This window comes from Cariama cristata, unplaced genomic scaffold (assembly GCF_000690535.1).
Source record: "Cariama cristata isolate BGI_N322 unplaced genomic scaffold, ASM69053v1 scaffold1470, whole genome shotgun sequence".
In the NCBI taxonomy this organism is placed as follows: domain Eukaryota; kingdom Metazoa; phylum Chordata; class Aves; order Cariamiformes; family Cariamidae; genus Cariama; species Cariama cristata.
This window is the reverse complement of record NW_009593849.1, coordinates 19776-35287: the sequence shown is the minus strand read 5'-3', so window position 1 is coordinate 35287 and position 15512 is coordinate 19776. Positions and strand designations below refer to the sequence as shown.

Below are 15512 nucleotides of genomic sequence, written 5' to 3'. Positions count from 1 at the left end.
ATTTCATGCTTCACTGCAAACCTAACTGCCTATTGTTTGCTCCCCATTACCATGGAGCTCCTCAGTTTTATCTTAATTATCTCCCTCAAAGTGATCATGGGGTTTTCTGGCAAACTTGCCTTTGGGTCTCTCCAGGTAATCACCGTCCCTTGCACAGAAGAGGATGCCATCCCCCACGAACCTCCCACGCACGACAGAAACCACTTTGCAGCAGAAAGGGCACAGCAGCAGAGGGAGGGCACGACCATCCTCTGGACTCGGCCGAAGAGCTGCACAGAAATTATGCCAGACAGCAAGTTTTGGTTCCTTCCACCTCGCACGAGTAGGTGCCAGCAAGATCCCAGCTCCGGGGGTGACTGCGCAGAGGGGGGGTGAGCCCTGGGCTCTGCCCCACGGCAGCAGCAGCCCCCCGGGGTGCACCTTTCCCCGCGGCCGCTCTGCCGGCACCGTCTGTTTTACCTGGGTCTCCTCCAGCCCCTGGGAGATTTGCCAGAATTCAGCTAAATTCCCTTTAGAAGGAGAAAAGCTCTTTTGTAAAATTTTATTTAAAGCAAAGCACTTGAGACTAAGCAGATGGCTTAAAACTGAAAATGGTAAGGAGGTATGGCTATTTTTAAACACAGAGATTTGTCAATTTTGTCCTGTTGATAAGAATCTCCCTCCCCAACTCCGAATCCTGCTGCTTCCTGAGAGACAACAGTCTCTCTGATATAAATCACAATAATGAAATCCAGATGAAAGCTGGTGCGTGCTGGTTTTGATTCATGTAACAGGATAATGGCAGCATGTTTGAACACACTGGCTCTAAGGCAGCTGTCTCATCTTGTCAGTGCCATGCTGGAGAGCTCAGCTAACTGCCCTTGTTCTCAAGAAAAGGAATTGTGCAACTTCTTGATTTTTTTTTTTTTTCTTTTTTTTGGTAGCTGCTGCAGAAGCCCAACACTCTCTGAGCAGCGGGATGCTGTTTGCCCAGCTGGTACCTACAGAAACACATCCATGTGGGTCCCTGCCCACCAGAGGCAGGCAGAAAAAAAAAAAACAAAACCCAGTATCTGTTGACAGGTAATTTAAAAGCAATGCTGAACTAGTGTCTGTTGAGTGACTGAATCAGTTACCCCTCCTAACCGTTTCTGCCCGGGCACCCATCACTGGCACGCTGTGGCTGGGGCACAGCACCCACGAGGTCACCCCGAGCCCGTTCCTGCCCGGCGCACCTCCTGCACCCCACGAATGGTTTGGCACTGAGCAGCAACCCCCGCCACTGCCCCTGCCCACGGAGGGATGGAGCGGAGGAAAGCTCTGGGGTGGGCCAGTGACCCCCAAGGACCAGCTGGGATCTGACACGGGAGGGCTCTGACCGAACGTCATCCTTCGCTGCCTGCTCCCTGCGCAGGATTGACGCTTCCCTTCTCTGTTTCATTGTGCCTGAGCTGCCCTGTTGAGGAGAAGACGTGACCGTAAACGGCGTGGATTTTTGTCTGTCCAGAGCAATTCTGGCGTTGCCCGTGCCGAAGCACCGTCCAACACCGATGCGCCAAATTTTATGAAGGGTTTGCAAATATTTCCCTAAAAGGAGCACAGTGTTTTTCTATCCAAACGCGTGTTCTCATACATAACGTTACCCCCTCCCAGGCAGGCACCCTGCACTCCCAGAGCTGTCAGACACACCAGCAAGGCACTGGGAACTACCAAACTGTCTTTCTCATCCTCTAATCTCAAATGTTTGTAACTTCTGTCATCCAGAAACGTCTGTCTTGTTTCTCACAGCTTACTTGCACAAAACACATTTCACTTCACCGTTCAGCAATACTCCTTCGTGAGCTCTGTTCGCCTTCTCTGTATACAAAACCGTGTATGCGCATTTTAGTTTGGCGGTGGAAGTTGCACAAGACAAATGAAAGCCTTGATATATGGCAGCTGACAGATGCCTGGACAACATGATGAATGCTTCGGCCGAAATCTGTACTCTGCACACTTTTTGCGTGGCTGGCAGTTTTGAACTTGGATGTTAGCTTGTGTGTTGTTCACAAACGTTTTCAAGCAGCTGCTTTCTCATAGGAAAGCTGTATATATAGTTTCATAAATACAGGAGGAGGGAGGATGCCTGAAATGGTTGGAAAGACTGGCAAGATGAAATATTGTTGAAAATAAATCCTACTTTGGCACGCTACCAGTAAAAGATGATCTAGCCTTGGATGCCTCTATCTCCCACTTAAGAAGGATAAAATCAGAACAAAATAGGCAAATAAAACAAAAGATATAAAATAGGCTCTCTTCGGCTGTCATCGTTGTGTATCCCTGATAAATCTACTTCACAGAGAGCAGACAGAAGACTCATACCTTTACCAGACTTTCGGTAGGTCAATGGTAAGTTCTCAACCACATAACTAATGAAAAGAAGTCAACAACTCTGCACTGCCTGGCTACCTTAATGCATACCACAGGTGACCAGCTATGCAGCTATAAACCATCAGTAACCTAATTCATATAGGTAAGGCTGAAGTTATATATATGGGAAATCCTGATAGAGCAGAGGCTTAAAACAGTGATGGAAAATTGGAGTGATTCCTTATTTACAATTACAAAAAAAAAAAAAACCACAAACAAGAAAAAGGAAAAGGAAGGCTGAAAGAAGATGTTTCTGTTGTTAGAAAGTTATTATCATTCAAGGATCTTAAACTGAAAGATTAGAATTTCACAAAGCAAAGTCTCAAAAGTGCCTCTGAATTAAAGTACATGGAAGGGTGCCAGTTTATTTTATACGGTTAACACACTGGAATAATTCTCCAGTAATACACTGTGTCGTTGTTACAAAATAGTTGCTTATTGGAGTCTCTGCCAAATATAGCATCAAATGCATAGAGCAGAGGGTTTAAATATGCACATATACCACCACTGTGACCCTCTGCTCCTGAGACTTTCGGGTACGAGTTCAGCAGCTGATAAAAAAGCAGTCTGGAGATGCTTCACTTACAACTACGGAAGCGGCTCGAAGAATAGGCTGACGGCACCGAAGGGCGCTGGCTGTAGCGGCGTATTCCTGACCTTGATGCTCCTTGTCAAAGACAGAACGAGGGAGCAAGAGCCCGACTGCGCTATATCATCATGCAGGGCTTTTGTTAGATTAAACGGCCAGGGCAGCAAGCAGTTCTAATTTTAAAATCACATTGGAGGACTAATATTTAATAACGCAGCCTGGCTGTGCTCGACACTGGTGCAGCACCTGGCAAACGCAGGCTGACAGTCAGCCCTGTACCAGCACTGCAGACTTTTGCGACACCCTTTTTTATTAGTGGTGTAGAGATGTCAATTTATTTTGACATAATTAAACCCATACACTGAAATTGCAGTTAAGCACCCAAACCAATTTCCGAGTGTATCCCTTCAGCACGGATGGATGGATATTGCAGGGATGTTATTACAGAGGGGTCACGCAAAGTCAAGATGCTACTGATCCGGGCTTTTCTTCTTTTTGCTGCAAGTTTTGGGACACGCTCCTGTGTTTCTGTGTTCCCAACAAAAGCAGGACTGCGGGGTCAGCCTCACGCCTGTTGCAACATGAATTTTCTCCTTCTGCACGGGAGGAGTTCGTTTCTGCTGGCAAGAATGCAGGGAGGGCACGGAGGCTCTGACGAGTCTGGATGTAGGCTGGTCGACGTGAGACTCTAGCAAAGAAATTACCGCTCTCTCTGGTAGATAAACTTCCTATTCTAGAGAGATTTAAGAATCAGCAAGAATTCCTGTTTTAGCAGTTATCAGCCAGGAAGACATCTGTTAACCATGACATGATGTTTCCCTCCTCCACCCGCCCCACAGCATGAAATTTTTCTACCTCTCCCTGTTTATATTGCGGTAGAGATTGTAGACTCTCCGACAAAGACAACACAAAGCGAAATAATTTCTGCAGGGCAGACCAGAATTTAAATATGACTAATACAATTAAATGAAGCTGGTGAGTTTGTGTTGGGAAAGTACTGAAGCTGCTTTTTCAGAACCGTCCCCTGACAGGCTGGTTTGTGGGTATTACTTTTAGAAACGTGACAGGGAAGTGTATACCCTTTCAAGCCAGGAACTTCACTGCAAAAAAAAAACGACCAAACGGAAAGCAATCCTCCTTCCCCACAGCTATCTTCAAGGAGGAAGCTTAGCTACTCCTTGAAAACAGCTGAGGACTTGCGGTTAAAAATCCTCTGCAAGTCAGGGCTAAGTCAGCTCAGTAAAATTACAAGGCTATAAAGTCATTGTCCGTGATGATAAACTCGGGCTTCACAAAAATGGAGGGAACTGCATATCGAGTGCTAACTGCACGTATTTCAGAGTAAAATCCAAGCCGGACCACACATTGTGTCCTTCTTACGCCCCGGGGTAAAGCCTGCAGTGTTTACTGATGCAGCATTCACACAGACCTCAACAAGAGTTTTACCAGCAGAGAAATCCTGGCCTGCAAAGCAGGAACCAGGCTCCCGGGAGAAATACCGGGGCACGGAGCTCTATCCCACGGTCAGCCCAGCACCCAGCCTCGCTCACCCACACCCCGAGCTGTTCACATTCCTCTCCCACACCTTCCCCCATCAATTACTTTGACATCCATAAGGAGGAGAGGGGGAATATCTACAAGCTTGCAACCGCCAAGCATTAATGCTAAATGCTGGCCAAGTAACGAAATTTTAATTACAAGCTGCAGCTCTCCACACACACCAAAACATCAGAGCTGCTCTCCGCCGCCCCGGCCCTTGCGAGAGGCCGTAACTACAGCTCCCTTCTGCTGAGGACCACAGGCTCCTCTCGGTCGGTGTACGGCAGCCCCACGGCCCGGCGGTCGTGCGGCAGAGGTCTGTCACCCCCGCGATGGCTGCGCACGGTCAGGAAAAAAAACCCCACAGGTTTCTTGCTAGCCTCAGATTGCAATTTGCTTTAATTGCAGCATACGCCGATTTTTATAGTTGGGGAAGAAAATGACTTGAAATCACAGCCTATTACGCTCCTGTTCACACCGATGTGAACTGCAGGGAGGGGGAACGCCAGCTGTCACCGACGTCTAATATGGATGCGTGTAAAGTCACCGACGTAGCCAATACGGCCCTATACTCACCAGCTCGATGCACAAGCCCTCCTTACCCGCAGCCCGAGTTGCCAAACCCTATTTAATCTGCAAGCTCCCCGGACACGCCAGCACTACCGTTCCTCCCTTCTCTCGGCTGAACGAAGCACCAGCCCCTTGTGAAATCTCTCAGCCGAGCACCGAAGAACAACCACCCACCCCTCGGGTTCTTGCCAAACTACGCCGCTTCCACCAGGGACAGGCGAAATCCTTGAACAAGAGAGCTCGGGGCACGAGCCTCTGATTCCCACCGACAAAAGAAACGCAGCACTTGATGTCCGTCAGCCCTTTCTTAGGTTAGTGCCTGCCTTCAGAGAGGGAGACGGGAGCGCTGCAGACCCGCAGGCAGCGCTGAAGAAGTGATGGCTGAAAGGCAAATTCAGGCAAAAAACCTCCAAAATATCAAATAAGACATTTTTCCAGACACAGCTGTAATTAACCTCTAGAGAAAATGAAAAAGCAGGGAGAGTCCTGTGAATGCAGATATATTCTAGACAAACAATGACACTGATTCTACCAACTGCCCTTGAAGTCCATTTTTCACCTTTAAAGTATCTAGTCATACCTCTGTCACAGTGGAAATCCCCAGTCAGCTCCTTTTTGCAATAAAAGTACGAATACGGACCTCAAAATGCTGTGGTTAACCAGCGTACGGAAAAGCAGAGCATCGAACACCCGCTCCTGGGCAGAGACCTCCCCTGAAGGACACTATCCTGGCTGCCCTATTTTGCCTGACTCCACCACGTCCATCTCAACACCCAAGCTGAAAAGGGATGAAAGATCTCAGGTGATCCCAGAGGACCCAGACTGCCTGGCACACATTCACGGCCGGAGGAAGGTTAGAAACACAACCATGACGGCTAAAGTTATGTTCACCTTGGATGCCAGTTAACAACATCTTTCTCTTTGAGGGAAGACAGTTCCCTGTCCAGGACAATAACCATATCAAAACCTAACAAAGATTTTCCCACCCAGATGTAGCTGCCATAAAAGGTTGACACTTCGTGGGTTGGCAGCCAAAAAATAACTTGCCAACCCTAAAAGTAAAACTGGCTGAAAGTAAGCAGAGGACATACTGGACTTACCATTTGAAAATTTAGCACAGACACAACCTCAGAGCTCTATTAAACCTCTCCGTGCAACAGGCAGAACACTACTGCCAGCAGGGAGAGAAGCTTCAATCTACATGAAAGGCTTAAAATCCATTTATTTTGACGAAGGACCACCCAAGAGCCCTGCTATCGAATAAAGACCAGGGTGGGGGGCAGAAGAGAACCTACAAAGACTGTATCTCTACATACATTAGCAGGTTTTTAAATAATATCTTCTGTTCCAAGCTAAGTGAGGACATGGACGACACCTTAGACCTCAGTGTCTCAAATCCTATCCTATTTGTATAGATTGCTCACTACTACTTTGGATGTGTAATTCAGGCAGATACGTGCTCACGCGTATACAACGGCACTGCAGCTTGCAACAGTCCTGCCAAAACAGCACGCCAAAGTCTACAGACTTGGTGTAACCCAAAAAAGGCTACAGAAGCCTCTCGCCACAGAAAATATTGAGTCAGAGCACACAGCAAGGACCAGTTACGTGTCTGTATTGTTATGGGCTTGGATACAGTGAAAAATATACAGGCTCTGCTCGTAATTGCTGCAATTAAAGGAAGGACTATCCCATGGCGAAATAAATACCTGGGAAACAAAAGCTCTACTAGACACCAAAGTGCTGTTCCGAGGAGTGAATGATAAGCATCAAAACACAATGCAGCTTCATGACTTCAGAAAAACCCTAATGGGCATCCTCCTATTTTGTAATAGAAGCCAACTAGAGGAAGCATAAATTGTCCTCTGAATGCGAGAGAATGAATGCTTTGTTCGAACAAGCCTTTCATCTACAGCATTTATGAAATACAGCAGTAATAAAAGCGTTTACATTTGTAATACCTCCACAAGTTTGTTTTTACATGTCCCGGTAAGTAACTGTCATTTAGAACAAAGCATTCCAACCAGCTGTTATTAGTAGATTAAAAAAAATAATAATCTTCTTCAAATATGGCCAAATGTAACTCAACCTTCAAAATATTGTTACCAAATTTTTTCTGTGCTACACCTAATTTTGCATATCACTTACCATATATGAAGGAAATATTAAAACCCGCTTATGTTTGCCACATGGCCATTGGGGATCATCTAGAAGATTTGGGTCGTATTCAACAAAGTCTCCCAGGTCGCTACCTACAAAACAGCAGTAAATGTAAGAAAGGAATTCATTACATCAAGAAATCTCTGGACTTAACAAACAGAAGTGGCGGACGAGTTCACAGATAACGCACAAGATGATCTTCACGCAGGATTTTTGAAAGAGTCTGAAGATTTCTCTAAATCTTGAAAACTCTAATTATTTCAATACTAATACAATTTGTAAAGATATAGAGGACTTACAGCTTATGAATTACCTAGTAAATGTGAATTTAGGGCTTAAGAGAACTGCAAAATTATATAAAGCTCCACAATGACTTTTATGCCCGGCAACAAGTTTTTCATCTGTTTACGCAGAAGTTTTGATTTGTTTCATTTAACACGCCAAGATATCTTAAGCATATAGTGCTTTGGCTTATGTTTGGTGCCCGGTTTTGTAAACACAGCCCTTTCCAGCCTAATAAAGGTCACAAGTATGATTTACACCTTCAGCTTACGACTACTGTGTTGTCACTGTAAACTTTCCATAGCAAAGGAAGGTAGCGATGAGCCTGGTGCAGGAGGAACAAACAATGTCGGTGACAGCAGGAGGCACGCCGAGTGCCATCAGGGGCTGGCAATACGACCAGCAGTCTTGTTTACTTAACTTTCCATCACCCCTAAGCCAGCTTTGCTAAACAAACAGGGAATGAGCTATGTTTCACCCATGAAACGAGACTGTATTTTGCTTAATTTAAGCAAAAACGGGAGCTAAAACATGACGTCCATCCGTCCTTCGGAATAACTGCCTATCACCAAGGTACCCAAGGATATTAAACCAAGCTTCTTGAGAAGTTACCTGCATCGATGCTCCCCTGGGTGCTGTTAGCTCTTGCCAAAGAAAGGCTACGATGGCTTGCATTGCGAAATTGGGAGAAGGATGAGGTGGAGTCTATCGTGTTTCTCCGAGTTCCCAGGGCATTGGTAGGAAATAGGAACTGTGTATAAGAAACCGTCTAAAAAGAAAGTCAGGACAGACAGACAGTTACTCTCAGCCCAGCTCGGCTGCAGCGAGATGCCTTTGGTGGATCCCAATTGGAAGCAAGAGAAGCCAAATTAGCGGAGGATTTTCTGGATTTAACAGTTAGGCACAGATGAATAAACACCAGTCACCTACATCTGCTTCAGTGCGGTCAGTTTATCCATGCAAAAAAAGCTTTTGCAAAGGCATTAATTCTTCAACAAAACCAAACCACAAACACACACACACAAGCTCTAATACACTGGATTTACAAAATCCTACTCAAGGGTCAGATTTAAAAATATGTCAATTTGGTTGTGTTTTTTTCCAGTGGGCCTTCTCTGTAGCAGATTTCAGCTGCTTCTTTACCGAAACAGCATCATCTATACAGGTCCCTCAGCACAGAGCTGCCAGAGGCAGATCACCTGAACATTGCTAAACTTAAGTACTTTCTCCAGCATTTTTCTCCTTTAGGATTTTGTCTGGCAGAGTCTTACTGGTGTTGTAAGTGAGCTCCAGTTTATAGCAATGGTTGTGGGAGATCATTTACTACCTCCCAACATGGACTAAGTGCGAATGAATAACTTGTGACAAAATTATTTTGAGAGCGTACCGATTCTCTGCTTCTACCCTTGGCCAGGAATAGGCTACGCCTTGCTTCTTGTGGGTTTCTTTTCCAAAAATAACATTATATTGAAGAAAAAAAAAATTAGTTTCAGACTCTAGACTGGTTTACGAGGAGGTCAAAACAGGTATCAAATGGAACATGTGAGCTTGCATTTACTTATAAGCAGACAGATTATCCTCAGGAATTTACCGCCTGTGGTCTGGCCTGACACCTGGTTAGGTGAGCACACCACGTGTAGCAGCATCGACCTAGGGCCTTTAAATCCATATATGACAGCAGACTGGGTAAACTGAACTGTAAAAAGTAAACCAGGCTTTCAGCAAAAAATCTTTCCAGTTATGATTAAAATTGTCTCTCCTCTATATATTTGCTTAAAACGGATCACTTTCCCTAAAGATTCATAATTGCTTATTCTATTCAAGTGAAGGCACTCTTGCATTTTGAAATACTCATCAGATTTGTACTACTGACTTCCTGCTCTTTGGAAAAACAGACTGTTAAGCAAAATTTATTTTATTAAATAAAACTGAAAGCAAACAGAATTACAGCTTACAACTCTCACCAGAAATTATTTTCAAGCCTCTGACAATATACTCTGCAGTGATACCTCCTGCTAGAGCCAGGGGAAGGCTGCGCGATTGAGGAACGCTTTACAGACTCAGATGTTGCCAGAGGCAAATTTCTTCAGGGAGACAGAGTTGTTTGCGTTGACAGCTTGGGCAGTCCTCCTGAATTTCTGCTAAGCTTATTTACAGTTTGCACAGACTATGCTTTAACTATTGTGTTACACTGCATATTATAATTTATGTTTGTATTTGTGCCTGTTATTAGTTAGGCCATTTTTTCCCTTATTACATAAAATCTAAAAGGGAGTAGGAACTGAACTATCCCCACCTTCCCATCCGCTCCGAGCTCCACACCTTCAAGACCGATGATCTCTTTCAGACACACTCCAGTAGAATGGCACTGGCGTCCACCGTCCAGCTTCATATCCCTGGGAAACAGAAACCAGAGCAGAAACAGTTCTTAATACACATGCCTTCTTCACCTGCCACCGCCCAATGCTGAAATAAGCTAGCAGCATTAATCCAAGCATGCCAACGCAAAGCACAGACCAGACAACTTTTCCTACAGGCAGCACTTGTGTTGTCCAAAATACATGATAGAGAAAACCCCCACTTTGTTCCAGGTTGCATCTCACACCCCAGCTATGGTGCAGAGCAAGGTTCCCCACCAGTGGGTGCCTCTGACAACCTGGCACTGGGAAGGAACTGGAAGTCACATACACTTCAGGTGAGATCCAACAATCTAGCTTGAACACTTGACTGCCACGTAGCCAGCAGACGGACGCTCCCCGAGCAGGTACCCATGTCCCCCTACGCTGTTGGACAGAGGTAATTACCCGTGAAAGCCCCTGGGAGGGATCCCTGCCCTTGGACAGGAGAGCGTCCAAAGCTCAGTGACCCTCTTGCTGGAAGCCGGCAGCAGAAATCCAGCTCTCCATCACTGCGGGATGGAAACGTGGGGATCTACTTTAGAAGGACCGACCCACTCAGCATCTTACGCTTGGAGGTAAAAGAGATGCCTCAGACAACCGGGTTGTATCCCATGCTTTATCCTCACGATCAAAACGTGAGTGAGGGTAAAAGGGACTATCAGCAAATTTTTTTGCTCACAATATTTTCCTGGCTGATTTCCGCTGAGGTCCAAGTTATATGCTTAAAAATCTGTGCGGGAGAGATGTTGACACTGAGGCAGGGAGAAGCCCTGCAGGCTCCTCACCCCATCGCAGGGCTGAGCTATCTCCTGCCGCATCTCTGCACACCCAGCTTCCTCGTCTTCCCTTTCCAACCCGTCACTCATTTTATTTCTCTGAAACATGGCCATCGGTGAGTCCCCAATAAATCATGTACCTTACTGCTGGAAAAATCCAACGCGTCTATCTGCTGGAAAACATACTTCTGTGACAAAGGAAAAGACTGTATCAAGTTTCTAATCCCAACAAAGTCCTCTTAGTTTCTTGATTGGGGTTCACTTAGCACAGTGTCACATTATCATTCTTGTTTCCTGATATCATGTTACTGAGGGGCTGGACAAATAATTATGTAAAAATAACCCTCTGTCAGAGGCATGGGATTAGCCTCTCCGCTCTTGTGCAGAACGCGCTTAAAGGAACTGTTTCTCCGAGAGACAAATGCCAAAGAGCAACCCTTTCAGCAGGTCTCACCTAGGAAACAAACACACAACCTGAGGAAGCCCCCAAACCCCAAAATGAAAACAAGTATCTGAATTACCTGAAATAGTATCAGAATAGTTTTGTTTCCTTCCACTCAAAACCTTACAGACATAGAGTAAGAAATAATGCTGCTATGACTTTGAAAACAAGTCACGGAGAAATTTCTCCGTGCAATTAGCAGAGAGGGATAGATAACTCTGTAATTCACCAAATGAAAATCCGGTATCCTTTGAAGAGTCAGCACAGCAGCTTTAAGAAGAAAGAGCAGCTCTGGGGACTGCAAAGAAATCCATGCTCTGGGAGCAGGGTCAGCTGCCACGCGTTAGCACACAAGGGAATGATTCCTGGGCATTAGCTGAAGATCGATGGACAGTAATGCCTCCATTTTCCCATCTTTCTGATGTTTCCGAAGAAGCCTCTACCTTCAGGACCCTGTGAACAACACTGCAGTCGTCCTCCCTCACCCTGTTTTCCAAGGGCTACTTAGGGTCTTCCCCTCCTCTACATAAGCTGTGTATTTCTAGGTAGTGTATGATCGCTTGGGTTGTAAAACAAAGTAATAAAATATTACTGTCTGGAGAGAAACCTGTCCATAAAACAGAGAATTAAACTCCCCCTCTTGAGGAAAATCAGTGCTAAACAAATGCACAGTTTCTTATTAGCGTATAAATGGAAAGGCTCACCCTAGCTTATGCACATCCTCCTCTCCCTGGTCGAAGATCTCGGTGAACATCTAATAGGAAATTCCTCGGCGACTTCACCGTGTCCTCTCCGAGTTCCCTATCACTACGGTCAACACCAAGCTAGTCAAGTTTTTGCAGGACAAGCCTTGATTTTTTTTTTCCCTCCCTCCTATTACAGACAAAAAGTTCACGAATGCTTCAGCAAAGCTCTTGCTGGGAGAGCAAGCCCAAGGGCTGCCATCCTGCTGCTGGGGTGCCCCAGCTCAGCTGCTTCCTCCCCACCCCCCCAAAATCCCAAGAGCAACTAGGAAAGACCTGGGAGATGCCTCTACTTTGCCCTTTCCAAAGGGGTGAACTGTACCTGGGTAACAGCCAGGAAGGTTGTTTGGGTACAGCCACCGCCGGTGCTGCCAACCATCCCACCAAGGTCTTCACCAAGGACACGTGCCCTCGTGTGGCATCACCGTCAATGGGCCCCGTGGAGCAGGAGCATATGGAGGACAGGCACTTCATATAATAAAACCTCAAGCTTTCACTGCGTTGAAGTTATTGAGATTATGGATGGGACTGAGGAACTGCACGAGCCAAGATCCAGTAGTAAAAGGTGGCTACAAAATGCAGAGGACGAAAGATGGTCTTCACCAAAGAGACTTTAAGTGAAGAAAACTTCCTTCCTCCTCTTCCTAATTTTTGGTTTTCCTGTTCTATTTTCCAAAAGTGCTTTTTAACAAAGTTTTCAAGGGATTTGAGTAGACACTGAAAGGCAAAAATAAATCATGGGAACTTAATTTTACTGCCTTCACTTTATTGGAGCTGGGAAAGCTTGAGGAAATGAGAAGACCAGGGACGACATTTCCTTAGGCAAAAAAATAGATCCCAGTTTCTGACAAAGTTTGGGAGTTACCCTGATTTACATCAATGTCAAGCCCTAGATAGATATCCTATTCATGCGTACCATTTCCAGAAAGCTGAGCAGTGTTATAAATTACACTGAAAACTAAGCATATTGTTTTAGTTATCCAGGACTGCAGGAAAACCCAAAAGTTTCTCCACCTAACAGAGTTCACAGATTTTTTTGGAACGGTACCAGGTGACTTGGGATCCAAAATTTGTTGTGGGACAGTGAAAAGTTTTACTGAGCAGGTAGATAAGAATCAAAACAGGAAATCTCACCGTGTCTTTTGTTAGTCAGGCCAGGATTAACAGAATATAAATTGGATGCTATTACCTTTGGAAGTGTAACATTTCCTTAATGAATCAAACGTTATGCTTTGACGTGATCTACAAAGCCCCATGCAAGACTCCTGCTGGGCACTTGCTCTTTAAATAGCAACTGTTGAACACTTTAACCTGTGAATAATTTAGGAGTCCATTAAATATTAAATAGATTTCTAGATAGATGAAAAAGACTTCTGCTTATTGCAAAAAGGGATCTGATAACTGTTATTTAGAGATGTAAGCTTTTGTGTCTATATTTTATGCTTAGTGGTTCCTGACTGTTGAGATTTATTCTAAAAGCAAAAGCGGTTCATAAGAGATCAAGAAAAGATACTGTTCTGATCCGTCACTGTAAATAATTTCTATTTATCGTCTCTGTTTATAAGGACAAGGATGATGACAGCTTTGGAAAAGACGTGCTGCCAGCCAGTCCAGCAGCAGATCTCCTGCTGCCTGAGACTGCCGGCTTTAATTGACTGACAGCTTTCAGATCATAATGCCATTAGTGTTGCTAGAACAACAACTCCAGCGGCAATTTACAGGGAGAGGAGGCGGAACAACTCCTGGAAAGATGGCTCGAATGGGCCAGTATCCTTTTTCTCTCTCCAGACACACTCAGGTGTCGGCATGTCGGCTCTTGTCCTGATGTTTTGCCCAACACAGAGTAAGAGTTCAAAATTTAAACCTATTTAGCTTTTGGAGATTCATTGCTTAATTTCAATCTAAGGGAACAGGGCAATTCACAAAAATGAGCATTGGTGGCTCTATAAAATTCATACATGAGATGATTAGGTTTGAAATGGCCTGTTGTGGGAAAAAAAAAACCCCTAGATTTATGCGTCTTTCTGTAAAGCTAATATGCACTTGGTTTTGTTTTTTGTTGGGAGAAGCAGGAAAAATGGGCAATGGTGAAGAAAAGCATGGATATTTCAGTTTCCCTATTATTGGCTAAAACCAGATAGTTATTCTTCCCCAGGCCTACAGAATGATAAATGCTCAGGAAAAGCACTCCAGATTGATGACTTAATCAAAACCACCTGGCATACAAAAATCTATTGGAGAAGAATAGCAAGGAACTTAGTAACAAATCTGAAGGACGTAACAGAATATCCCGCTTTGCTGTGTGCTTATTGCTAGTACCCTTACGGCAATTTAGACACTCTCATTTCTCCTGTAAATATTCCCATTTTCCATGCTCACTGCAGTGCTTGTTACCTGACCTGCCAAATAACTGACGGTAGGGGTGCGGCGTGCAAGACGACCTCACCTAAATCCTTCTTTTTGCCTTATTTTACATACAACTTTCTCATCCAGTTTAAACACAGAAGACGAACAAAAATTTCAGAGTTTAGGTAATGAAGGTTGTTGGGATTGCCTGGCCTATGGACTCATTGATCGTTGTGGCTACATCCTATTTGGGATGATGGTACTGAAAACCTCTTGCTCTCACCATCACTGAACTCATCAGTGTTCTGGCCAGCACTTAAATTCAAAGTTAAATTCAGCCGTGATTTATTTTTAGAAACTGGATAAAGCTGGTTTCTAGCATTCCTGAGAAGGACACAAATTCTTTTTATCTAACGACTTGCTGCTTTACTTCAGAAGAATGTCCGCTTCCTGGGCTCCAATCCATTCAACTACTCGTACTGCATTATTTCCCTTTACTGGAGGCGAGTTTAGTCAGATGAATACCTATATTCTTGTCAAGACAGCAATATTCAGCAGCTATGCCTGCTGCAGGTAAGTTTCTAACCACTTAATGAATTCAGTGCCAGGAAGAATAAAAAATGAGGTGAATTGGCCGGTTTTACAAGGACACGCACTATCTGATGCTCTGGATTTTCCGTCCTGTAGCTCACCACCCCCAGCCCCAAAGGCAGGCAAGGCACTGCGAGCCCAGCGGCCGAGGGTCGAACGTAAGACCAGTCGTGTTGCAGTGCGACACCGCCAGCTCTCCTCCTCCCCCGGGTCCTCCAGATTCATCTTCTGGGCAGGACTTCACAGGAACTTGGAAGCTCTTAAAAGGTTCTTACAACACCACAAAAGAAGATATCATCAGAATAGGTATGATTTCAATCTGTGAATGCTTTTGGCCATTAACAAAAACAAGCCTAAAAAGTCCCTTTTCGAAAACATGTTTTTAAATTATGACCTATAATGACGTGTGCCAAAGGCAAAACCCACAACACAACAGAATGATAAACCCAACTAACCGCACTACCTTCTTGTCCTGGGGGGAAGGACAACATGGTACCTTCTTCCTCCTCTAACAGTGACAGACGTACACTGCCATCACCTTTTTGGAAAACGCTTAGGCACTCAAAATACTAACAAGAACTGGATTGCTCTCAGTTGGCTGCAAGCACACGCAAAGCCTTTCTGCAGGCCACCACGTCTTGCAAGCCACATGGAGCAACTCCAACAATACCCATGAGGACTGCTGGA

At 44.9% G+C, this 15512-nt stretch overlaps 1 protein-coding gene across 1 annotated transcript in view; it reads right to left on the bottom strand.

Moving 5' to 3' along the window:
• Positions 1-15512, bottom strand: part of CABLES1 (Cdk5 and Abl enzyme substrate 1) — a 35930-nt gene that overhangs the window by 6280 nt on the left and 14138 nt on the right. Inside the window, exons 4-6 of the mRNA XM_009695632.1 lie at positions 9825-9924; positions 8141-8297; positions 7235-7338 (exon numbers count right to left, since the gene is read on the bottom strand). Coding sequence (XP_009693934.1) covers positions 7235-7338; positions 8141-8297; positions 9825-9924 — 361 coding nt within the window. The remainder of the gene's footprint in view (positions 1-7234; positions 7339-8140; positions 8298-9824; positions 9925-15512) is intronic.